The sequence below is a fragment of the Ailuropoda melanoleuca genome, chromosome 4, assembly GCF_002007445.2.
Source record: "Ailuropoda melanoleuca isolate Jingjing chromosome 4, ASM200744v2, whole genome shotgun sequence".
In the NCBI taxonomy this organism is placed as follows: Eukaryota; Metazoa; Chordata; class Mammalia; order Carnivora; family Ursidae; genus Ailuropoda; species Ailuropoda melanoleuca.
The window spans coordinates 23559055-23586994 of NC_048221.1; the positions used below are offsets into that span (position 1 = coordinate 23559055).

The 27940-nt window shown below is 36.8% G+C and overlaps 1 protein-coding gene across 1 annotated transcript in view; it reads right to left on the reverse strand.

Annotated features, from left to right (window-relative positions):
- Positions 1-27940, reverse strand: part of ERC2 (ELKS/RAB6-interacting/CAST family member 2) — a 919611-nt gene that overhangs the window by 451333 nt on the left and 440338 nt on the right. Inside the window, exons 11-12 of the mRNA XM_034658488.1 lie at positions 16517-16710; positions 10777-10788 (exon numbers count right to left, since the gene is read on the reverse strand). Coding sequence (XP_034514379.1) covers positions 10777-10788; positions 16517-16710 — 206 coding nt within the window. The remainder of the gene's footprint in view (positions 1-10776; positions 10789-16516; positions 16711-27940) is intronic.

Here is a 27940-nt window from a genome sequence, read left to right on the forward strand (position 1 = left end):
CAATGCTTGGAATCCTTTGTGTTATAGAAATAGTTTTCCACCCCAAAAGAAGCAAATTAAAGAGTGGTCCCTATGGTATCAGGAGTTAGTGGGCCAAACCAATTTATCCTAGCACAAAACTTCTCACTGTGGAATAGGATGCAGTGGTTGATTCTGGGTTCTGGAGTCAGAAAATTTGAATTTGAATCCTGGTTCCACTAATTAATAGCTGTGTAACAACGGGCTAGTTACTTAACTTCTCTGAACCTGGCTGTCCTCATTTCACAAATGGGACCAACAATAGTATCTGCTCTCTTGGAGTTGCCATGAAGCAAATGTGTGATCAACTCTAAAGAATACAGCATCATGTATAGCACCAAATATGCACTTAACTCTTTTGTTTTCTCTCCTACTATAACAGCAACAATAACTACAGACTGCTTGAGCAAAAAATCTCTGCCACCACACCTTTATTTTCTTCCTGCTATTAGAGTAGCTACTTTTTGTTTATTTGTTTTTCCTGCCTGCTGGCTCTTGTTAATTCCTTGTTAGTTTCTTCTAGAAACTAAAGGATAGATATACAGGCTGCTGATTTTTGTGTTTTGTCTGTTTGCTTGTTTTATTAATTCTCCTTGCTCTCTTAAGCCTGTTCCTCCCTCTTCACCTCTAGTGCTACCACCTTCTTTCAGCACTGTTGTTACTTCTAGCTTGCGCTACTGCTTACCTCTCTAGCACTGCAATGCTATAGAGTTAATCCTTCTGGAGGATATTCTCGCTTGCTGTTCCTAGACTCAAAAAGTTCAAAGTCTTGAGCTAAGCACTCAAGGCTTTCCCTATCTCGGCAAACCCTTACTGCCCATGTTTCTCCCTATTCCAGAGCTTAAGCTACAGAATCCCCTGCCCTCTCTTCCAAGCGTTGTACCTTCTCACTTCTGTTGCCTTTGCTCATGTTCCCTATCTAGTTCTACATCTGATAAAATTCTTTCCATTTTTCTGGTCCAGTGCAAATACCATCACATTCACAGAAACTTTCCCGAACCCTCCATATTCTGAATGCCCATGACATTCATATTGAATGTGGCACACTCTGCCATAGGTAATGCCTCTTTATCCAATTTCAGATTTTCATTCCTATCTGCCTACTAGACACAGCTACCTAGTTATCCCAAAGCATCTAAAACACAGCTTGGACAAAACCTCTCTGTTCTTAGCTCCTGCCATATTTTCCACACCTGTTCCTACATCCTGCAATCGTTAGGCAGGGATCTCAATCATGTAGGCAGGTCTCACTAAACCCAGGGAAAGCTGAGAAATTAGACTTCCTAAGAAGGAAAAAAAAAAAAAGGTATTTCTGCTGGGTCTCACAGAGAAGGGTATGGGAAAGCCATCTAGGGTCCAAGATAACTCTAAACACAGGGCTGTTTTTATTGTACTGTATAACAATAGCTATCTAATCTTCCACCACCCTGTTGACTTGGATCGCCTCTATGTAAGCTTTGATGGCTCACATGCCACCTGCACATCTTTCTATAGCTTCTACTCATAATTTCTATCCCCTCATAACTTCAGTTCTTTACAATTCACTCTATTAATTCATTCTACAAATGTTTATTAAGTGTCCACTATTTTATAGGCACTGGGTGGATAAGACCGGTCCTTTCCAGCTGGAAGTTCCACTCTAGACTACAGGACAGACGTTGAATAAGAATTAAGACTGTGCTTCATGTTCTAGTGGGAAGTTACATAAATTTATAAGAGACAAACCTAACCTGGGCTGGGCTAGCTCCAGTGAAAGGCAAACAGAGGAAGTGACATTTAAACTTCACTTGACCTAGAAAAAAGTAAAGTTATATCCATACTTCATACCTTACAGTAAGATAAATTCCAGATGGTTCAAAGACTAAATGCAGAAAATCAAACCATAAAAATATCACCCCCCAAAAAAAATCACAAGGCAACTGTTCTTATAGTAAGAAAGAGGTTTCTAACTATGACACAAAATTCAAAAGATATAATAGAAAAGACTGAATGTGTTTGACTATATAAAAATAATTTTTAAAACTTTCTGTATAACCATTAGCAAAATTAAAAAAAAAACAAATTGGCAAGAAGGAGCATTTTAAACTCAAATCAGACAAATGGGTAATTTTTCTACTGTATAAAGAACTTCTAAAAATAAATACAAAAAAACACAAAAGAATATGACAAATTATGAAGATATTTAAAGATGTCCCATCTTCACCTGTAATAAGATAAAAGCAAATGAAAACTGTTTAAATGCCTTTGTTTTCCTTCCATACTGATAAAGATAAAAAAGCTTGAAAACTACACTGCAGTGACAGAGTTAATGGGGAAAGAGGTACTCATATATTACGATAGGACTATAAATGGTTTAGTCTCTGTTAAGAGGAAACTAGCAAAATTAGAAAGGTATTGGCCTAGCAATTCCACATCCAGAAATTTATCCTACAGACATATTTATATACATATGAAATTAAGCCTATTCAAAGTTATTAATTATAGCAGTCTATATGAGAGGAAAAAATCTGAAACAACCTAAAAGTTCTTCAGGAGGAGACTGGTATGATGGAACTGTATGCAGAAGTAAAAAAGAATGGAGAGCTTTTATGTATGGATATGGAAAGATCTCAAAGACATTAAAAAAAAAAGGAAAATCAAGGTGCAGAACAGTGTGTATTCCGTTACACCACTTGCGTAGGTATCATACTATAAATCCTATCAATTTGCTTCCATCTTTCTAGATGCTTTTTCTAGGAATAAATAGTTCAAGTTACACCACAATGCCTGGTACTGAGCAAACATACAATTACTATTTGATGAAAGTGAGTAAGTTAATGAATAAAGTAAATAAATGGATAAGGAACAAACTGGGTACTTGGCCTAAACTCAACAGAAGGTCTTTTATGCACAGATATTAGCTATTTTGTTTCAGAAGAATCTAAAATACATCCCTAAGTAAAACAAAGATTGCTTTTTAATAAGCATAAGATGAAACTTTCTAGATTCAGTTATTCATATCCCTCAGGAAAGAAGCATTCAGCAGAGTAAGGTTGTTTTCAACCTGTCCCTCAAAATCTCTCAATGGCTTAAGAGGAAAAAGCCTTGAAGTCATTATTCCAGCAACTGAATTTTCTAGAACTAGGAAAGATGAGGAGGCTGCCTGAACAGATCACCTCGCACTTCTCTCCTGCATGAACCCCCTACTCTCACCCATTACTCTTGTCATGAAAACCTTCATCACAACATCACCACTTAATGAACATCTGCTGTGTGCCAGACTGTGCTTCATGCCCAAAGGTGCATCCTGACCACAAGCCTAAGAGGGATGAGTATAATACATTGTCTCCATTTTACAGACATAGGAAGAGGCTTAAAGACCTGTGGACGTGTACCCAACATGGCCACAGCAATGAGGATGTTGCTTAAGATGGTATTTAGTTTTCTACATGTAACATTCTGACAATAGATAGTGGAAGAACCTGGATTACAAGTGAAATACTAATATAAAGTAGGAACAGGTCTGGGACAGATGACACACATGAAATCCAAGAGTAGTGCTTCTTTATCTACTCAGGAATCCCTAAAAGCCCCTACTTTGCATGTTTAGCTGGCGGAAGAGCACCCACACTCACCAGAGTGATAGGACACCTATGTGCCAATTGCCCAGTGAGTGTTTCTCACCAAGGCCCACTCATCACAGGTTATCAGAAGATTCTCCAGCTATTCATTATTATAACCAACTCATTCTCTCCACGGTAATTATCTGTGAGCAACATATCATGCTGTCCTTGGAACCATCAAACTGACATATGATTAAATAGCAGAGGGCTCTGAAGTTAAATTTAAAACCACTCTCTTACACTTCAACTCACACATCACATCGAGATCTGTCCAGCCATGGGAATATGCCAGTTGACCAACACCAAAGGCCAGTGAGAGACTATTCCGTGATTTCACGTTCCCATCTGGGAGAAGTGGTGGTTATGTTCTCAAAACTTTCAAAAGAGATTTTCCCAGGACCTGAAGTAAAATTTTGCAAAGAAATTCACTGCCCAAAGTTCTGCTCCTGCCGCACATTAAAATGTCTCAAGAGTTGCTTATGTTCACCGTGTGTCTTCACAATTATGTGTGGGGTCTCACAAGAAATTAGTATAACTCGTCCACACATGGTGAGGATCACACACTTTTCAACTATCATTGGAAAAATTATTGCAAAACATAAATTATTGTACATTCCGCTCTGTTTATACCAATAAGAATAATGCTTATATTAACAATGTTACCAACTAGAAAAAGCTGGAAGAGAAGGTCAATGGGCAAGCTAGAGTTAAAGCATAAGTCTCACTGCTCTTGGACAAAAAAAAAAAAAAAGGCAACAAGAGATTCTTCAAGGGGAAATTTCTTTCCATTCCCTGACTCACTCTATAATTTCTAGAATTAAAGTTTTTCTATGAAAATAATTCTATACAGTTCCCTTTATTTTTGCAGGAGCTGCAAATTAGGAAAAAAACTTTTTCCCACCCTCAATAAAATAGTTGTACCCAAAGCAAAATCAGCCAATTTCTGTCTTCCCATTCTAGTTTTCATATTTCTTTAGCTTTATATTGCAATTATGCTTCACCTGTACAGTAGTCACTGAATTTAGAGTAAAATTTAAAAGAGCAGCAAATATTAAAATTATCACAATTCCTTACAAAGAAATTTCCAAAGCCGTTGTTAGATATATTAACAATAAGGTATTTTGTTCAGAGAAACATACACAGTATCTACTCATTTTTAAATAGGTCCCTCCAAAATGTAGGCTTCACAAAAATGTGAAATTACGCAGTGTGAAAATTCCAAGTATCTTTACCCAATATGGAAGAGAGTCCCAGTCACTAGCTGGATAGGTTTTCCCTACAACTTGAGCTGGTATTGTGGGTAATGAAGTGATAGAATTCACATTTCATAAGAAAAGCCATATAAAGGAAATAGATATTATTTTTCTAGAAAGTGATTTATAATAATACTGAGAAACTATTTTTTTAAAAAATTCCTTTCCCTTCTCAACATTTACAGAAAAGGCTAACATATCTTGAGAGATTTACTATTTGCTGATATTCATCCATATGGTAGTACCAACCAAAAGCCAGGAGTAGGCGAGGAACAGGGGGTGGGTTGGGGGAGGAGAATTTTGAAAAAAACACAAAGGAATGGTTAACCCTACCAACTTGGCATCTCTTCTTCTGGGGCCAAGACTTATTAGGCCTGCCTGGGAATATCTCTTGATTTTGCTGTCATTGTCATTGTTTTAACGGATCTGCAGGTTGAGAATGGTTTTACCCATCTCCAAGCACGTCAGAAGCATACTGTACCACAAAGCATTTCAACTACAATGCAAATTGTATTCCCTCTATCTTCTTCACATTCTAGAGGATGGAGAGAGAGAGAGAGCCAAAGCAGCCACTCAAGCAAAAGTTAAAAAGTAAAAATAATACAGAGCATAAAGCCCTAGTTCTACAAATTGGAGCTAGCTCAGCAAAACATTAGCCATGGCAAGTCCTACCAAGGCCAGGTCGGAAAGGTGCAAGAACCAACCCCTGGCTACACCTCAAAGGTTTGAAAACATTTCCAAATATAGAACCCACTTTATGTTTGCAGGAGCTGTAAATCAGGGAAAACAACTTTTTCCATCCCCAATAAAATATTTGCACCCAAAGCAAAATCAACTGATTTCTGGCTTTCTACCAGTTCTGCTTGGGCATAAAATTTTCTGACACTTCACCAGAAATGTCAGCATTAGTATAAGGCAGCTAAAAGAGGGAAATAATTTTCTGACCCGTGGATAACCTCTTCAACCCCAACAGGAAAAGGAATTTTAAAAAACACCTGAAACCCAGTTTTTCCAGTTATTAGTATAAATGGGACAAACTATTTTTCTTAGTGGCCAAATCCTTCCTTATAGGAAGTGCTGGTCTTTGAATTCAGTAAGGGGAGGGGTCATGTCTGTTTCACTGCTATATTCCCAACACCCAGCGCTGACTCTTCCGCATGCAGAAGGATTTCAATTAACAGTCAAGAAAAGAGGGGGAAGGGGAGGGAGGGAAAGATAAAGCAAAGGGAAGGAAAAGAGAGGAAGATGGAAGGAATGAAAGACAGGAGAGAGGTAAGAAGAAAAGTAGGGAGATAAGAAAGGAAGGAAAAAGGGAAGGACAAAGGAGCAGAGGAGGGAAAGAGAGAGGGAGAGAGGGAGGAAGAAAATGAAATACATCTAGAAGGAGATCTTTTCTCCTTTCATTTGTGTCTTTATTTTTCTTGAACTTTCAAGTATCCAGCTTGATAAAAAGATAATCATATCTTTTCTTAGGGCTTTCTGTCTGAAGCTATAAGATCTCCAGGGCAGTCAACTCTGCCTCCAGAAAGAGCCCCCCAGCAACTCTCCATGGGGACCGAGTAGAGGGTGGAAGGAGTAAGATGAAGCTAATGGAAGTTCCTCTCTTCAACAGTCATTTATTCAACACACAGGAGTGTGACTGCCATCTCCAGTGTGTGGTGCAATACCCCATGGAGCTGGAGACCCAGCCAGTGCTCAAGAAGGCCACCATCTACTAGGACACACAGTGCCTAATTCGAGGTAGGATATAACTCAGGCCTGGGGAAAGGGTCAGATAAAGCTCTAAGGAGATCAAGGCAGAGAGAAGCTGCTTCTGCCTGAGGGGCTCAGGGACGTTGGAGAGGTAACACCTGAGAAGAAACCAGCCCAAGGAGGGAGAAGGGATGGAGGGGGAGGGAGGGCATGAATCTCAGGGCGAAGACAGAGGCTGGCTGCACAGGAGGCAGGACAGTATTTCCCCAAAGTGCTTCATGGGATATATTCTATGAACCTCATATCTGGGAAACCATGGATCCCACACAATTGCCCAGGTGTCCCTACTGTGGGCCTTCTCAAAGGTTTTAATGCAATTGTAGCCGAAGTGGCAAAAGATTCCATTTGTATATCAGAAAGGAGTGGCTTTGGGGTGAAAAAAACTATTTATTTACTTACTGGCTGTATTAACTTGAGCAAAATATTTAACTTTTATGAACTCCAGTTTTCTATTCTCCAACATGGAAGAACTGACAGTCCCAACATCATTCAGTTGTTTTGAGTAAATACCACATAAAAAGTGATTAATTCAGTGCTGGCACTTAGTTAATGACCAATATTATTACTGCTGCTTTTCTACTTCTGTTATTTCTATTATGATTAATATCAATGTGCATCATGAATATAAAAATGAAGAATGTCATATACATTATTTCTTCAAGGAATTTGTCAGTTTTTCATCAGCTGTTTTTTTAGAAATGCCAGGCCAGCATATAATGCCAGGCCTAGCACACAGTAGGTACTGACTAGGTATTCGTGGAGAAAATGGGGCAAGAACTGACCCTAGCAAAGAGCAAATTGCAGGACAGCAAGGGAATGCTCTAAGCAAGTTGCTTCTCATTATTTCTTTGGGCAAAAGGGCTCTGAGGTCCTAGAGTAATGACTTCATCCTTTGCTAGAAGAATGAGAGACTGAGAGTGCAGTACTGAACTCTGGGGAAACATCACAAAGAGTTTATTTTGGTGGAAATGTTTGAAGTGACTCTGTAACAATGAGCTCATGCCTGCTGCCAAGGCACCAGCCACGAGCTGGAGACTGCTTGCCAGGGAGATGCACACAGCCCATCGCCAACTCCACCTCCGTAGGACATAAGCAGGGGGATCCCAGAAGACCTACTCCAAAGACAACTCCTTCCTCTCCAAGAGCGGATACTGTGGCACAAACTAGGAAGCAGCTGACCCAGCATCCAAAGTAAATCAGAGAGGCTGGAAGAGCCCAGAAAGGCCCGAGCCTTCTGGTTTTACTTGGTCAACTCTCTGGCAGGATTTTGAAGTGAATCCCAAAGGATACTTTTTCTTTTTTGGGGGGTCAATTGCTACACACGTTTATCTAGATAACGTCTTCTGTTATCAGCCACATGCTAATTTCACATATAATTCCTAGAAATGAGCAAACTTCACATAAACCCTCCCCCAGAGTGCAATGCAGGGATCCAATTAAATCTCTACAGCTTCCCACTGATTTTTGTGTAAAGAGATTCTTGACAAAAGTGGAGTTTTCTGGAGCGAGAACCTGAACAGGTTTGGAATATGACACTTGCATTTTACCAAACCAGATCCTTATTACATGTCCACCTGATTTCAAGCAGAGTCTACACAGAGTTTGAAAAGGAAATGAGGCCATTTTAAAAAGTAGTTGGAGGGGAAGATTTCTCATGGAGTCTAGCACAGAAAAATAGACCCAAGAGTTAGTCAAGTTTTCAAACTTCAGATTGGGAGGCAGGGAGGTGCAGGGCAGACTACAAAATTCTACAGTAAGAAAGACCATACATTTTTTAAAAATATGTGATATGTGTATACACACATATATGTGTATGCATACACACATAAATACATGTATCTCAATTGTGAGCCCTATAAAGAAATAACATGGGCCAGAGATCCCGTATTCAATTCAGTTGTTACATTTCATTTGTTTTCCCTTAAATATCTTTTTCTTTTTCAAGTTTTTATTAAATTCCAGTTAGTTAACATACAGTATAATATTAGTTTCAGGTGTAGAATTTTGTGATTCATCGCTTACATACAACACCCAGTGCTCACCACAAATGCCCTCCCTAATACCCATCACCTAGTTAGCCCATCCCCCTGCCCACCTCCCCTCCAGAATTGGTACATTTCATTTTATGTTAACTGGTAAACTTGGAAGTAGTTGGAAAGAAAGCAGAGTTAACTCTGGAAACTTGTCAGAGCTCAAGGAAGCTTCCAAGACCTATACATATTTTTGTTCCAGGAAAGCAGGGTTGCCCAATTTCTCTTACACTAAAAATATAACAAAAGACTGTTGACAAGGATTGCACATTTTCTCCATTGTGTTCATTTGGGGCAAGAGGTTAAATGATATTAAAATGATCTGAATCTTGATTTGACCATACAGTTCACACAACCAGACTTGGCCTGAACATTTTACCAAACCCAAACGACACACCAAGCCCCTTATAGAAAGACCCCTTGTTACCCACAACCTCTCCCAGCCCTAATCCTGCATCCTGTCTTCTGAGAGTCAGAGTTCATGTTCGTTCACACGAAACAGGAAAAAACTAAATACTACACAGTACAGTTTCTGACACATAAAACACAGCAGAATGCCTGTGGACAACATCTAAAGGTCCTGGCAGGGAGCCTCAGGTATAATAGCCAAAGTGGTCCCTGGTCTCAAGGGCTTCAATATCAACAGGTGCACATTAGGAACAGCAGAGGGAAGGCAAAAAGAGAAACAAAACAAAAAGACAGGCAAAGAGAAAAGCTTAAAGCTCATCAAAGTAGTGGATCCAAAACTTGGAGGAAAGATTTGGATGCCATGTGGTCAACCTCCTCTTCTCTCACCTTCATTATGATGTCTGTATCTGCACATAGGGGCACCGGAAAGTGAATTAATAGTTATTAGTTGTGGGTGAGAGCACTTCTGTTTAGATCACTGGAGAACTCTTGAGAATGGGCTCCCTTCAGTAAGATGAAGTTCAAGGCAGTTGCTGTAGGACACCCAGTGTGGTATGCGGGAATAGCAGAGATGCGGTTTCATTTTCAAGCACCATGAGCCACAGGGATTGGGAGCAGGCAGTGGGACAAAACTGGTGTGTGGACAGGAGGTCTCACTTTGAAATTATCTGCTGTTAGCATAAATGCATTGGTCAGGTGGCTTATGTGATGAGCAATGGACAGCATAAAGAGGTGCAGATACTAAATAAAGAGAAGAAAATAATATTGCTTGCCTCTCAAAAGAGCGACTACACTGGCTATCAATTTGAGTCCTTTTTTTTTTTTTTCAAGACTTGGTAGCCCAAATCATACAATGAGCACCTTCTGGTAAATTCATTGACTGAATGATGAAATCACTAGATAGTACTGCATATTATTATAAAGAGAAGTCTTGCTTGACTCAAAGGAGAACCAATTACTGACTTGGACTCCTATCTAAGAGGAATCAAATCTGGGATGCATTTCTAAAACAAAATATTCATTTTGCTTCTTAATATCAGGGTGTACATAGTCAATGCTGAATCTAGTTTTACATTTGGTTCCATATGCTGTGCCTTAGGTAATTAAAGTATGTCTTACAGCTAATAAAAATGAAGTTAAAAAGTCAAAAGCCAAAACAATGACAGGAAATAACATGTGTGTACAATATGTTACCAACACACTGATAATTTTCAAAAGTGACTTTAAAAAAAAGTATCATAAATCTTTCAAAACATAGTGATTTATTAAGCAAAAAGTCTGAGTGGTTTGCACTATTAAATTTAGCTTTTGAGTTGCTGTGTCACAGGCAGATCTTTTGTTCTCCTAGGTTAAATTTAGCATCCTGGATTTTGTTTTTTCCACTGCAACATATTTTATCATCACACAATTTTCTGAGATGCTCAGGAGAAATGCTCTAGAATTTCACTCTGATTTCTCTTACTGGTTGTATAATCTGGGAATCAAATGTATCGAATAATCCAACAGTGATTTATTTCCCATCTTCTTCTTTGCCCTTTCCCACCTATACAGCTTTCTTATAAAATAAACCTTCCCTAGGCATGGGATGAAATGGGAAAAAAAATGTGGTGGCCAGAGGAAAACCATTTCAGAAATGTGTTTGTTAAACAAGTGCAAGCAATAAATTGAGCTTAGGAAGGAAAGGCAGTTAGAAGAAAAACTGAAAGTACTGACCTGAGAGTCAAGCTGATTGGAGCAAGGGTGAAAGCAGCGATTTGGAGGATAAGCAGAAAGGAAAAGGGATAGCAAAAGAGAATAAAAGGAAGGAAATGCATTAGTTTTAAACATACAGCCAACAGATGTTATATTAGCAGGTTTTATAACCAAATGAAGGACAATAATGCAACTTTTATCTGATATTACCCCAAAAAGCCCTGGGCACACACTATAAGCTGTTCTATTAAATATCACACGTAAGAAACCAGTATCTGCTCTCACGCATTATCACTGTAAGCACTGGTGTAAACCAGAGGTGTGCTCCAGCAACCCAATATCAGAATTTGCCCCTTTCTGGAGGAATATTCATAAGGGAAAGCTCCTATCTGTGTCCGTACAAAATTGTATTACTTAATAAACTGAAGTGGAAGTTATTAAGGTTTTAGAGCTAGTGGTAAGCACTGATGTCGGAAAAATTTTATTTGAACCAGTAAGTTGGATGGTTATATCTTATGAGATATTCTTCCTTCCTCCTTGAAAACCAAAAGGAGCTGAACAATTTGGCTTTCTGCTCAGATTTCCATTTTAGAGGATTACAAAGTACCGCACCTAGCAATAATCAAAGACACTGTGAGCAGGGCTTTGGGTGAGGTGCTGCCTGCCTATCAGCCTCCCAAGAGAGGACAGAGCAACTTCCAACTGAGAGTAAATTTTTTTCAGTTGTGAAAATGAGGATCATACTTCATCACTGAAAATATCCAGATGCTTAATAACTTATTTGTGCAAAAATATTTAACATGCCCTTCTAGTTAGTCTAAATAATAAAGTCCCAAATCCAAGCAAAAATTAAAAGGAAAAAAAGTCATGATCTTCTTCAAGCTACCACAGGAGCATACAGTGGGCATTCATTTTGCGAACCTATATAATGTTCTTTGTAAAAAACAAAGTGGATGAACAAATATGTTACCAGCTATCTGCTCAGGGGGACCCCACTTTTCCATACTACTAAGAAGTAATTTTAGGAGCACTTGATGGGCTCAGTCAAAAGAGTATCTGATTCTTGATCTCGGGATTTTGAGTTTGAGCTCCATGTTGGGTGCAGAGATTACTTAAATAAGTGAAACTTAAAAAAATTTTTAAAAATAAGAAGTAATTTTAAGCATTTCACAGAGGAAGGAAAAACAAAACAAATCCTCAGGAGAAAGCTTAAACAAAAACATTTCAAATGAAAATGGTGTTGATCATAATGTTAAAAATCAAAGAGAAAATTCAGGATTAAACACGCGGTAAAAGCATTGGTCCAATAATCCTTTGTATCTGAAATCCCCTTGCACAGTGTTTCGTGATCATTAACACACAACTGATTAAAAATAACTTAGATCGGGCCATCATCATTGTGGGGACTTTGGCCCTAGCTGTCGCTTCAAATTCTTCTGGATCAGAGAGGTATATAAAACTGAGGTCCATGGCCAAAGTTTAGAGAACCCTAAATTGAAATAGCAAGTAAACATTTAGATTAGTGCCTTTTCCAAGGATTCCTAGTTTTCATCAAATTCCCAAAGGCATCCATGACATCCACGACCTTCCTCAAAGGGTTGCTAGGGATGGTGTAAAACTCTCTGCCACTTGTTTCATTGAAATTTCTTCACTTTACCAAACATAAATGGATATTTCTCAGCAAGAAGAGTTTTTATCAAAACAAACAGAACTGGTATCACGTTTCTTCAATGTGCCATGAGACTTCTAGAACATAGTACCATATTTTTCTAAATAAAGCTTCAGTTTACATCTTGTTAAAAGTGTTCTGAAAGGCATCAAAGAAATTATGTCATCACATTACTGAAAAAATTCAGAAGGAAAAATAACAGTCTGTTTCTCAACCTTAGATAAGGTGCTTTTAGGCATCTAAGATTATTTCTCAAATGTCCGAATGTCTGATGGCATCACTCCTTGATCCAAATAATTTAGTGCTACCTGTTTTCTATTCTGATGTTATGTCTTTGGAGCAGAACCCCAAAGCACATGTGCTCCTCTTCACAGTGGGGAGGGATGTGATCAAGGGCTTGATTCGGGCATTCCCTGTCCCCTAGACAAATACCAACAAATCCCCTATCATATTTAGGATAATTACATGAACGGTCACCTGACTGATACCTTCCTGTGGCTTAGATGCAGAAACCTAGTGGCAGCAGGCCTTGTTTGACAAGAGATCTGTTATCCTCTCTCTTTCCCCTAAGGCAGAATTAATTCTGAAACTCTAAATAAAACTCAGAGCCCTTGATGGACACTGACACAAAAAAGACCACATATTTCACTCCCTCTAATGTCTGATTACCTATCTGATCATATAGCAGATGTGGTATCTAGCACCAGTGATCAAATAAATACTTCAGCCTGATTGGGACAAACTCTTAGGGGTATGCTCAAGGCCCTTCACCCACCTCGTGTCAAACCTCCCCAGAGTCCATTCGCCTGCTGTCCAAGGCAGAAGCTCCCTGCTGATCCATCAGCATCAAGTGCAAAAGCTTATAGGAAAAACTGCACATGGGGACCACACTGGAGAAATATGCATTTTGAAAAGCAAAATCTTTTACGGCTGATGTAAAACATCATTCACATGGAATTTAAGAGGTAAATGCATCCATATAAGTGCCAGGCATATGCTATTTGGAATGTATACATTGGGAAGAAAATAAAAAATGGGAAGATGAACAGAGTAGAAAGCAAACAAGAATTGTCCTCTGAGAGAGAAGTAGGCCAGCATCAGTGTCATTTGAGTTATGCTATTCCTAACCCTGAACCTTTTGTTGCACATGACTAAAGTTCGGAATATTTTAGAACACTCGTTGCTTTTAAAAAGAAGTCTTTTCACTCTGGTAGGTCACATTACAGACCAAGGACCACAAATTTATTTCAAGTTCAATTTTTTGGTTTTCAGAATCACAAACTTAATTGCAAACACTCCTCCATGACTCCAAAATGGAGATATATGTCACATTGCTAAGAAATCTTTAGTTCCCAACATTATGAGGTAGGAATTTTGTAGTTTAAGTCAGAAAATGGAGATACTGCCCAATTTGAAAAGGGCTGCCTGACAAACAAGGAAGATGTTTTGGTCAGAATACACACGGAGCCCAGCAGATAATGCTTCAGAAAGGCAGGCTGAGGCTGAGCTCGGAAGTTTTCCCAAGAAACTTCCCCTCTTACTTTCCGCCCCCCCCAACCACCCCCCAACCTCCTTTGGGGCCTGGGCTGGGGCTGGGGCTCAGACATTTCCCAGACTATGTTCTGCTGCTGGACCCAAGACACCGGCAGGCAGAGAACTGGGACAGACTCAAGTCTCACCACACGTTTTATGAATTACAGTGCCTGGGAGGCATCAGCTTTAAGGAAAGGCAAAGGCAGAGATAAAGAAAATGTGCAGAAAGTACATAAAGATAAATGCCTGTAAAATCACTGTTGTTTTAATGCGTTCCATATTGAGGATATAAAAATGTGAATATTCTCGATGATTTAATGGCACTAGTGTCCAGCTAAGACCTGTTTGTCCAACTGGATGATTATGCTATTTTTATGCAAATATTTATAGTAGCTGATCCTTATTTTTTCAGTTAAAGTTCTGGGGAGCTGGGTTAGTGCAGAAAAATGCCTTCAAAATGTGGGGCACATCACTTTCTCTCATGAAAGCTAATAAAGATGAGACAGATCTCTTGTGGCCCAGCAGCAATGCCTCTCTCTCTCTGCAGGCTATATGACTGTTTAGTGCTACTGGACGTTCTTCCTTCTGGCTCATTGTTGGACAAATTGTTCTCTGTCACTAACCTGTTAGACCTGGGTTCAAATTCTGACTTTGAATCTTATAAACTCTGAAAGCTTTAGGAAGTTATTTAATCTGTATAAATCACAGTTTTCTCATCTATAAAATGCAGATAATGATACTTTCTTTGTTGTTCTGTAAGATTAAATGGTATATGGTATTGCAGGTCAAGTGCTTGGCAGACTACCTGATATACACTGTGAGCATAAAATATACATAATCTATTATTATTATTGTAATTACTATTATTAATATTATCTAGGGCATAGATAATATTATGCCCTTTAGAGGCTCACAGCTTCTCAGAACAGCAGACTAGGAGTCAGGGAACATACATTATAGTTTTGCCTATTTCTGACCACAGGACCAATCTCTAGGACGTAATTCAACCTTTCAGGGTCTCAGTTTTCTCACCAATAAAAGAGATGTGATGATAACGTCCCTGTGATCTCACATTAGCTTTTCAAGAAAAATTTTGGTCCTAATTTATAATTCCAAAGTAGACATGTAGATACATCTAAAATTAACAGTGTTTTTAAGAGCCAATAGACTGGCAGAACATTCCCACATTTTAAAATTAAAATTAAGCCTTTAAGGATTTTAATTTGTACACTTATCTCAGGAAAAGAAATTCTTGATTTAATCACTAAAATTGGTCACACTGTATAAAAATCCAGTATAAAAAACATCAGACTAATACTAACATTTTTAAGTGAAATATTTATTGATTTAGAGTTTGAATATATTAAATACTATGCTTGAAAATTTAAGAATTGACCTATCCATTTAATACACGGCCACTTAATATTGAGAATTTATTTGTTTTAGCATTCAACTATTCCTAATGATGTAACTATCCCACCAGGACTTGGCACCTGAAAAATATGATACATTTTAAAAGACTGTTAAAGATTCACTTCTAACAAGATTTAGGGTCACACAGCTGGCACAAAGCAGAAGCAAAATTTGAACCCAGGTCTTTCTGTCAGTACAGCCCATGATCTTTCCACAGGCCACAGAGAGCTATTCTGCATATATCTTAAAGTTCTATCAGGCCTCACAAGTGTCTTGATCAGAGATGGCAGACATTCACTGATTTATTCAAAATTTGTTGATTTCTTCCATATGGACTGAATCTAGGAAAGAGAAATTCTGCCTTATTGCTGAACCAATAAGAAATCCTCAGAGGTAATGGAGTTACGTAAGATTATTCAGACATTCTTTTCTTATATGAAATATAGGAAAAAGCATTGATAGAAAGCTTATTTTTAGAGTCTATCCTATACATAAATACAATATGGATATGATTTATTTGAAAATCTAAATACTCTGGAACCCTGATATAACCTTCTTTGTTTTTAGACAGAATTTGCTATCAGGTAGGCCTGCCTCAGACCCTATTCAAACATATTTATTTAACAAATGCTATAAGGTCCTCTAAAAAGATACATCCCAAGATGAACTTGTTGTGGTGTGCCAAAACACATCCAAAGGATATGAGCTCCTTTCTCCTTCTTCTATCTTGAACGAATTACCAAATATATTCTTTGCTTAAAACAAACCTAAACCACAAATGCCTGTCTTTCATGGGAAAAACAAAACAAAACAAAACAAAACTAAGGTTTCAAGTAGTCATAGCCTCAATTTCTCACACACTTTGCTGGCACACATGCTAGATGAGGGACATCACTCAAGAAACTTGGCCATTACTTTCTTAAACACTTAAGAAGTACATAAGCCCTCAAAAGATAAGCCAATTGCCTTCTTGAGTATCCCACAGAAACATAACATCATCCCTAACAGGCCCTATTCCTCATACGTAACTTGTTTCCAACTTGAAATATGAATGTGCATTCCAAATCCACTACGACCTGTGATGGGCAACTAAGCAATCCATGTTCACTCACTGCTGACAATTCACAGCATGACTGCAAAATTTACCTCTCAAGTTCTGCAATCTTCTTGTCCTTGTCATTCTTTTCATTCTCCACCTCCTTGAGGATCTCCAGCAACCGGTCAACTTCCGCTTGGGCCTTGCCACACTCATCACGGTAGTAAGATGCCTCTTTATCAAGTTGTTTTATTCGGTCTGCAAACTCGGGGTTCATCCTGGAGTCATCTTCAATATTATGAGCCTTCAACATTATATTTTTAAAGAATGTAGTTAAGACAACAATTTAGAACAATAGATAGTGCAGTCACCAATGGCCCAGAAATTATCTTTGGAGAAAAAATAATAACCATCAAGAATTATGGGTATACTGTCAGTTAAAAGGCAAAATGGAAAATCACATATTTCAGTTACCTTAGAACAATGTTGATTTTAAATTATATTACAGTTTCACAGGAGAGTTTCTTTTATTGTTAATATTTTTGTTGCATTAAATGTTACTACTTTTGGGGGTTTTTTTCCCCACCAAGAAATGGGGAATGGGGTGGGGGAGAGACATCTTTATTCCTGATGCTTTGGCAAGCAGAACTAACAAAATTCAACTCCTCACAGGTAAGGAGGTGATTCATACCAATAGCTTCCTTTTCCAGTAGAGAAACTGAGACAAAACAATATTAAATTATTTTTCCAAGAACCATTGAGGGTATATGTAAAGCCAGGTAACACGTAATAGACTGGTTGACTGATCACTGAACACTTCATCCCACTGAGAAATTTCAGCAGAAGATATAGGTTGAAAGAAAGACTTGCAAGTGAGGAAGGGCTTTCCAGCTAACAGTCATACCCATAAATTCTTGTTCTCTTGACTAAATTTAACCTGAACCAGGAGGAGGATGAGCTAATTCATGAACAAGCACACAGACGAGAATCTGCAAACACATGCATGGATAGGTGGCAGCTCCTCACACAAGAACATACACAGGCAACAACACAGCAACAACACTGCAGAATAATTTGCAGCCAAAGTATTTGTGGTTTTGTGTGTCTGAAAGTGTGTTATGGCTTTTTTTTTTCCCAAAATAAACTTTTGGCTGAAATATTCTCAGACAGATGGAAATAACACTGCACTGCAATGTTTTGCCTACCCCTTGTTTCCCATTATTCCTAATTGACTTCTTCAAAGAGTAGGCAGGGAAAAAACAAGTAGTTTAACAACAGTGCACATTTAACAGAGAAAGTTCAGAGAAGTCATATATGTATGTATCTCCAAAATCCATGTGTGAAATCATACGATGTTAACAATTTATTAGGACTTAAGTTGTTCTGCTGTCTTGCTATGTAGAACAGATGCTCATTGTGTTTTTATATCTTTTTGTTTAATTTCAGGGAAAAAACAAGGCAAGCAAGCTACAGCTACTGTGGGGTTAAATGAATCATGCATGGTTAGAAAAATTAATACTAATACTACTGTTACAAGGTTGACAGTTTTTGCAATGATTTAGTTGAAAAAATTAAAAAATTAGTATAAAATAAATTTCTTATTTATGACAAAATAATCATTTTTAGAATAGTATTCTTGCATGTAACATATTATTTAAGCATGAGGATAGGAGGAAAATAATTTGCTTTCATGTTCTTTAAGAGTTCCTTATTCAAGAAATAAACTCAACTATGCAAAAAGAACTTGGAAAAATTTATCAATTCAACATACTACTATCAGGTACTGGTTTATTCCCTTTTACCAACATTTCTCAGAAAGCACTTATTTTTATTTACTTAGTATATACATTAGATTTCATTCTAATAAGATTAGTGTGATTTTTCAGTATAATTATAATAATCTGAAAGAGAATTTGAGCTAATATGCCTTAAGAAGTTTATTCTTCTAACAATTATATTTTAAATTGAAGTAATGAATATTTAAATTTGTTAAATTTAAATCTGCTTTTAAAAAGTAGAGTTGATATTCTACTTTAAAAGAAAATAACTACTCCATATACTTATTTCTATTTGTGATAAGAATCAATTCATTACTCTGGTATCAGAAAAGCACTGACAATAGTCTTTAAAATTCCTAAGAAAAAGAAAACAAAATATTGATGTTAATTCTCTTCCATTTTATGCCATATTACCATTATTTTATGGCAGCTAAAAAGCTTTTCATGACATTTTCTCAAACTACCCGACCAACAATATTAAGATCTTTAAAAAAGAATTCATGAACTGAGCTAGAAACACACAAAACAAATATAAATATGCTTTGATTGCATGTTTCTGATTTAAGATTCCTTTCTTGACTCTGATTTAAAGATTCACAAAGAGCTAGCAGTTCAGTTAGCCACTGTGCTTTATTGTGGTTGTTTTTATTCTTATGATTATTATTTTCATTATTTTAAATAAATGGGTGCACAATTACTAGTTGTGAGACCTAGATTCTAAATCTAGCCCTGTGTCTTATGACTACTAAGGGCAAAGGAGTTAGCCTCTCCAAGGACAGCAAAAGCTACCATACAACACACACGGGGAAGGTATTATTCATTTGTGTTATTACGAGTATTATTTTATGATATGCATCCCACCAGTGGGGCTTGTTATACAGCTAAGTTAATAGGTTTATTTAGTTTCTTATCAAGATACTACATATGTCTTAGAGAAGTCTCCCTGCTAGGCTTACAGAGAAAGCAGTCTGCTGGCGGATGGGTATCTGAGCACATTTTTATATTAGCTCTGTGAAGGGAAGATAACCCAAGGCCAGCTTTCGACACTAGGTGAAATTAGATGAGTTGGTAGGCATTTCAACCGAACAAATGAATATGGTTAAAGGACACATGGGATGTTCAGAAGTACAGAAAGCCTAGGAAAAGACATGCCTCAATCTAGACCACTGTCAGCCTCATGTGATATTAAAGTTAGATCATGTTATTAAAACAGATCATAGCCAAGTTTACAGATAGCCTGGTATCTCTTAGATAATACTTGTAGGTGCTGTTCCTCTTAAAAGGAATAGGCAACCACAAGAACACCTTTGAGTTAAATACATCTCCATATCAATGATAGGTGCAAGAATTCTTCGAAAAGTTATTTAATAAAGGTGTAAATAGATGGCTCTTAAAATTTGTAAGTCAATAGAAAGCTTTAAAAAAGAGTCATATAGAGATAGATGAGTAATAGCTGCTTCTGGGTCATCACTAGTATCCATGTGAAGACTCAAGGGAGGAGAGTTTCAGAAGACGGACAGCTGGTGAGTCCCCCATCCAACCCTAGTAGTGGGGGCAAAAGTCTCCACAGAATTTATAAAAGGTATTGCAGGTAACCACCTCTATTCAGCTTGAATCATAACTTTTCAGAGGATGGGCTAAAATTGTTAAACAGTGTAGCATGAATGTGTTATACTATGGTCTACAAACATGAGGGTTATACTATACTAAAGAAATACAGGAAGAAATTGAGCTTACAAAGCAATTCTTCCTTCCACGTTAAAAGGCCAGAGCTTCCTCTAAAAATGAAGTGAAGGAAGCACTTTATTTGCATTTAGCAATGCCCTTGCCTTTTCAAATTATAACGTGGGTTCTTTAACCTAGAATGGCAGCTCCTAATGGAGATTAAAAGTAGACAACAGAATTGGACCTAATATATTTTAGACACTGCAGAAAATATATATATATATTTGAATAATCATTATCTGAACAAATTCCTAGCATGGCACTCCGACCCATACAAGGTTTAAACTAAAAATACACAGCAATTATTTCCCCTTATGGATCTGCTGACTCGAAATTAGCTTCCCCAAAAGGTGGGGAAGTGACTGACCATTTCATTCCAAGGAACACCAACTTTGTCCCCTCTCTTCATGAGTCAGGAATCTAACTCTTGAAAATGCAGATTGGTGTGGATTTAATGGTTTTAGAAGCTACTTATAAATATAGGGAAGAACACTGTCACTTTCAAAGACATCCACCAGTCATTAAAAAATTCTATCAAAAAAATATCAATGAGCATTCTTTTCTTAATGTAAAGATGCAATTTTGCTGATTAAATCAGTCAGTTTAAAGGCAAATCCAGGTATCTGGTTCTGCCTCAACATATTTCTGGTAACTTTTAGAGCAACTCTCAATCATTTCACAGAAACACAGAAAAACGGGAAAAGAATATTTCAGAAATGTCTGTGTTGCATATTAGATCAGTAAGTTCTGAGGATCCCCTAATTATGTTTTCCTACATTTCCACATGTAAGGAAATTTCTCCACAAATGGGAATAATCAAAACAAAATTTGGAGCCTCACTGATGTGGGCAAGCCTTGGAATTTTGATCTGAACTGACTTTGAAAGCCTGAATCAAACACAAAAGAGAAATCTGGTCATGACTTAGGACAAGGAGTACATAACAATACCTAGTGGCTATTTTAATTATAGAATTTAGAACTATTTCAGGAAATAAGGCAAAGTTTCAGGTTAATATTATATTTAAATTAAAGTGAAGAGCAAAAAGAGACTTAAGCCAAACCAGGAATTGATAGTACCAATATGAAAAATCACAAGTTTATTAATAATTCTCTTGTAAAGTTTGGACGTTGATTATTTTCAATAGGATTCTAGTTCATCATTTCAAGTACCCCGAAAGGAAAGCATTAACTTTGGCCCAGAAACCTGCTGTGAAACTGGGCAGGGAATATTCAATTATAATATTATACAACATTCTTTCTTTGAAATGGGGCCTAACAATTTTAAAAAATCATTTTTTTCAAAATAAACAAATGATTAGTCATGATCATAAAGCACAAGCAGAACACGAACTAATGAGTCCGATGGCTTTTGTTCCCTGCTGCTTATGGGTTTTAGCAATAATTTGTTAAATTTATGCACAGTGAAAATATGATTCTTGATTGCAGCACTTTTAGGGGTTTAAACATTCTGTTCATATCTGAGCAGCAGAACAGGGCATATAAACTACTTTAAACATAGTATTTTATTTCAGTCTTCTGAAAGAAGTTCCAACCTTCACATAATTCTGGGCTATGAACAAAGCTTACTTTTAAAAATAAAGGTTTTAAGGGTGATTATAGAACTTCAACATGTTACAAAATTTGCATTTTATTTTAAATCCAATTAATACCAAATATAAAAGATGAGCCTAAATAATACATTCAAAATCTAATAATGATGTATCTTTGAGTCTTACACTACTTAGTTCTAGAGGAAACTTCTTTTCCAACTCCAGCTACGTATATCCAGAATACTCACAATTTTCATATTATAACAACTATTCCAAAATGAAACTTTTTTCACAGATGGAACAAATAGGATATTTTTAAATAAATGAACGAAGTTCAAAATAGTTTTTCTTATGTCGCACGTATACAAAACAAAAAGAGCCAATTGTATGCGTAACAGTTCTTAAGACCATTTAAACAAAAATACAATTATAATGTAATCCCTTTTAACTATGGAATTTCATAAAATTAGCAAAGTAAAGGAACTGAACTAATTATCTGGATGTTCTGAAATAAAACATGTGACTTCAAATCTTAACTGTTATTACAAGTATTACTTGAGTTCTTTAGCTCAAGTCTGCAGCAAGTATGCATGTGTTTGTATATGCTATGTGCATGCTGGGAATGATCTCTTAAATATCTGTAATTTTCCATTGTGTTGGGGGGACTAGTCTATGAGTGAATCAAATAATTTTCATAAATAGTCCCCCAAAATCACAAAACTAAACCACCATACCTGAACAGTGACTGTGAAAGCATTTATAATGCAGTCCACCATGTCCTTGGGATTATAGGCCCTATGATGACCTATAAATCAGGAAGACCTCACTGAACATTAAAAAGATTTTTTTTCTCTTTCTACACTGGAAAAATGCTTGGTCTTTTTCTTGTAAACTGTTAACATAAAATGTAAACCCTGCAAAAGATGTGTTTGCAGAAAAGATAGGATTTCAATGGATAGTGACCAGGCAAGGGGGGAAATGTGGAAGCACATCAGAGTGGTCTCAAGTGTGCCCTGGCCAGTTACAAAGTTGTCCTCGGTGCCTCCAAATCAGTCATTTGCCTTGCAGCAACAAGGATACTATACAGTGCACTAAATTAAGAAGCCAGAAGCTCTAAAGTTTTATTAAAAATTTATAAGAGACCTCTGGATACCATCTCTGGGCATAATAACTACTAGGGCTATGGCAAAGAAGGTATTTGAGACTGATGAATAAACCATATTATTTGTCAGGAATTAAGAACTAAGAGAAGAAAAATAATTCAACTGAAGATAACCTGCATAGTGTTTATAACGACAAGACAAAACTCCTCCAGGAGTAGAGACTGGTAGTTAAGCTGCAGAAAGGCTATTATTATAAGAAATAATAAGGATACGAAGACAAAATTTTAGATTCCTAAGAAATGGCATTACAGCATCACTTAGTACCTGGGTAACTAAAATAAAAGAAAAAGAGTTTCAAAAGTAGGTTTATTTCTATTCTAGGAAAAAAGAGTTCCCAGGAAGACTTCAAAGCTGAATCTTTATTTACTCTGATTTAGTTTAGATTAATGGACATAGATCTGACTGTAAAATGACCTTATTTAACAAAAACAATTAAGTTATAATTCACCAAAATTTATAGGGTGGCCTTATTCAAAATAAACATACAATAATAAAAGAAATTTCCTAGGTACCAATAACTAGTTAGAAAATAAAAGGAGAGGGGCGCCTGGGTGGCACAGCGGTTAAGCGTCTGCCTTCGGCTCAGGGCGTGATCCCGGCATTATGGGATCGAGGCCCCACATCAGGCTCCTCTGCTATGAGCCTGCTTCTTCCTCTCCCACTCCCCCTGCTTGTGTTCCCTCTCTCGCTGGCTGTCTCTATCTCTGTCAAATAAATAAAAATAAAAATTTAAAAAAAAAAAAAAAAGAAAAGAAAAGAAAAGGAGAAATATAGCATTCACCAAAAATTAACCTCACATAAATTTTTAGTAACTTAAAAATTATATATAGATAGATATACCTATGTATATATAGATATATCTATATAGATATGGATATTAGTAATGAGATATATAGATATAGATAGATAGATAGATAGATACAGATGTATAGTAATACTTAGAACTATCCTTGAAATATCACAGGCCTATAATAGGAAAATGTCAAACCTTTACTGTAAAAGATCTATGAAATAAATAAAAGTTGTATCAAGTTCATGAATTGGAAGAAATAATATTGGAAAGATATCAACCTAAAATTATTTTATAGGTTGAGTATAATTCAAATTAAAATCACCAACAGTTGTGCTTTTTAGTTGACAAGGTGATCCTGAAGTTTACTTGGAATAATAGAAAATTAAAGGCTAAGAAGACTAAAACAAAATGAAAAGCAGAAAAAATTACAGTAGAATTTGTTTCACTAGATACTTAAAAATATTATAAAGCCACAATAATTAAAATTCTGACCCAACAAGCAATAGACATTGATAAAACTGAACAGCTCAGAAATCAAGACATTCAGTCAGATGAGAGCTTAGTATACAATGAAATAGTATGAAGAACAGTGGTTAAAGAATTATTTGATAAATGGTGCTGGGAAAATTAGATGATCATTTAAAAATATATAATGTTAAAATTTCACCTCTCAACATGAATCAAAATATACTAAAGACAGATAAAGAGGCTAAGCTGATGTAAAAAGTAACATTAGAAACTTTTAAATGTAAGTGAGTGCCTACTGTTGAAATCAGAGAATGGCTTCTAAACCTAAAGAAAATGAGAAAATTCTAAAGGGAAATACAGGTCAAGAAACCTAAAAATAGTCTTCTTTATTAAAAAAAATTTAAATGAGGGGTGTCTGGGTGGCTCAGTTGGTTAAGCGTCTGCCTTTTGGCTCAGGTCATGATCCCAGGGTCCTGGGATCCAGCCTTGAATCTGGCTCTCTGCTCAGCAGGGAGCCTGCTTCTCCCTCTGTCCCTCCCCTCTCTAGTGCTCACTCTCTCGCTCTCTCTCTCTCAAATAAATAAACAAAATCTTTTTTAAAAATTTAAATGAAATGAAATATTGCCACAAATCTGACAAAGTTTCTATATAAAGTATAGAATGACTCATACAAACCAAAGAACAAAATGGTAAACTCAAAAACAAGTGCTTTTATGACCAAAAGAAACGGTTCACGGAAGAAAAATACAAACAGCTAGTAAATCTTTTAAAAACCTCAACCACTCTAGTGATTAAAGAAAACAAAGTCAAAATGACAAAAAAAATTCCATCTATGCATTTGTCTAAGTTATGAAAAATGACACTTGTTGGTGTTGGTCAGGGTGTGGCAGAAAGGCTGCCTTTAACCAATGCTGAAAAAAAGTTCATGGTAGAAGGACTCTAAAATGCAACACAGTAAGAACTATCGGGAGCTTTTAAAAATCATTGGCCAGGAATTTATTCCATGACAAACGTAGAAATGTAGGGAGATTAATATGGGAAGATGTATTTCAGAGCATTATATACTGGCAAAAAAAGTGGGGAGGGAGATAAGCAACATTTGGGGAATGAGTAAATACAGTGAAATATCACATAATAAAATAGTGTTTTGGAAAAATAGTTACTGGAGAAAATGCTGATGATACATTATAAAAAAAGAATATACAATTCAATAAACACTGACACAATTTGGTGAAAAGAAAATAAGAGTGTTAAATGAGAAAAAAGAAGAAAGGAGAGAGAGGGAAAGCAAAAAGGAAGAAAAGGGGGAGGGAGAGAAGGGGGAGGAAGGAGAGAGAAAGGGAGAGAGGAGAGGATAAGAATAACAAAAAAGATATCTGGGTAGGGAACCCCCCAAATGCTCCTAGTGATTATCTTTGTGCCAGGAGGTGTCTTGTCATTTTATTTTCTCTTATACTTCCATACTTTTGCAAATTCTCCACTGTGACCATATGTTATTTTTATAACCAGAATAACATGATTTTTTTTTTAAAGACTGTTAAGGAAAGAAAGTCCACCATGCTGCATCCCTATCAGTCCAAAAAAGAAATGGACCCTGAGAATATCTGCAGACAGGGAGAGTTAAAATAATGAGAGGCTGGCTATACTGCCAGGATGCCAAACCAATGGGTTAGCTTAATTAATTCAAGGAGAAAAGTTAGTTTTTGCTTCCTGGAGACCTGCCATGTGGTTGGAAAGTCCAATAAGTGCCGTATCATCACTATTTCTGGAAATGGTCTTAAAGTTAACAGAGCTATTTCTTTGGTCCTACCTATTCTGACAGGGATGCTGAAATCCTGTCATGTTTCTGATAACTCTTTGCTGCTCCCCAGTTGTCCTGCACATACCCAAAATGTGACATACTTAGGTTTTCTTCCTGTCCCCAACTAGTAAATGTGAAACAATTTCACTGAGATTATTTTATATCTTTAAAAAATGATCTAAAGAAAATACTCATTTTTCCCCAGGGTCAATTTTCAAGTTTAAAGATATTCCAGTCTTGTCTTTCTTCACCTACCCATTGTCTAGAGCCTGCTTATTAACACTCCCATTCAAGGGGTGCCTGGGTGGCTCAATCTGTTAAGTGTTTGACTATTGATTTCAGCTCAGGTCGTGATCTTGGGGTTGTGAGATCAAGCCCCAAGTCCAGCTCATGTGCTGGGCATGGAGTCCGCTTAGGATTCTCTTTCTCCCTCTGCACCCCCCCCACCCATAAAAAAACTAAATAGTAAAAAATAACACTCCCATTCAAATGTTAAGGGATAGGAAATTTGGATTATTTTTCCTGCTCTGCAAAAAATCGTATTTGGGGAAAGAGGTTAATAAAGACGCACCAATGGAAATTGAGAAATTCTGTTTGCAAAAATAAAATCTGTTTTAAAGAATGGAGGGTGGAGGTTGAATCTAATTACACCGAAGCATCTTGTGTATCATGCTGTATGTATCCTGGAATAGCAGCTTCACAAAAAGCTGTTGGCTGATTGTTTCCTTTATCTATGCTATTCCATTTTCCCATGATGGGAATTCATAAATAGGAAGCAATTAGAATGCATGATAGCACAGATCACATCTGCCAAATGACGAATTCTGGTCACCTTTAGGTAATATTTCACCCAGTTACGCCAGTCGAGTTGACAAAACAAAAGGTCTTTCTTCTTTAATAAGTTAAAGAAACAAATAAACTGCTTCATATAAATGCACACCTGTCATTAGGATAAAAAAATCAGTGGTGGCATCTGGGCCAGCCGTTTTACATATATTTTTACTAGTTACCTGTTTTGTGTACCATTAAGCTATAATCAAAATTGTTACTATCCCTTGTTATTAGGAGGCTATATTTTAGTTTGTCCTCAGCTAAATGACATGTTTTTAACTCTTACAAAACCCACAATAATGTGAGGCATTTACCAATCTCAAAGAGCATAGCCCTATTTTTAAATCTAAGCCTATTTTAACTTCTATCATTTGAATGTAATTTACATCGACTTGCTTGCTATTTTACAAATGCTATCCCTTTTCACATAGGTAACTCTGAGTTAGAAGGAACTAAGAAAGAGTTCCATGAGCCTAGATCTGCAGCTGACCTCCACTTTTCTATAGCCTTAAAGTTGAAGTTAAGAAGGAGGTAAAATCAGAGCTGGCAATATTTTCTTAAGTTCTTAATTTTTAAATTTCATATTCAAAAGAAATGGCAGTAGCCTTTGCACAGGTCATTTCTTTTGACAGAACAGAAATGGGAAGAGTCTCATATATATTTTTGAAACCTCCCCAGTATGGCACACCGTGACATGTGATCAATAGATCCTCATGCTTTGATATGTTACAGCGGGAACTTTCAGAAATGACTTACTGGGTTGTACATCTGATTGAACAACTGCTCAGCTTGCTACATTGCAAAGTTGGGGAGGCATTGAAGCACAGACAGGGAAAGAAGGAAAGATCCAGAAAAACAGCATTAGCTCAACAAATCCAGTGCATTTGCACAGACGAACTGGTTGTTAAAAAAAGAAGAAATTTCAGTTTCTAAACATTCCACAGTGAAAGTGAGAGGCTCTAGGGAAATAGAAATGTTGACTTTGGCTCCTAAAAAAGAATAGCTGGAATAAGAAATTTAAGGTTTGTGTTACTTTCCCTTTCTCAAGTTAAATAACCCATGAAATAAAGAAAGCTGTCCACTTGTGATGATACATGAAGTGCTGGCCTCTAGCAATGAATCAGAAGTACTTTTGGCCAAGCCTGCCGTTTATTACCTGAACTTCAAAGATGGTAATAATAAAAGATTAATTAAATCTTATCATTGAATTTATAGTCTTCTTTTATACTAACACAAGCCTGAAGTTCCTATTCAGTCTAATTTTAGGAAAATATAGATCAGCAAACAGCAGGTTAGCAATAGCAAAATATCAGTAAGCAAGACATTACAGGATTAACAGTAAATGGGAGAAGAAAAAAATTAAGTCATCAGGAAGAATAAAGGGGACCAAAATGCAGTATTATCCATTGCCCATTACCAGCTTCT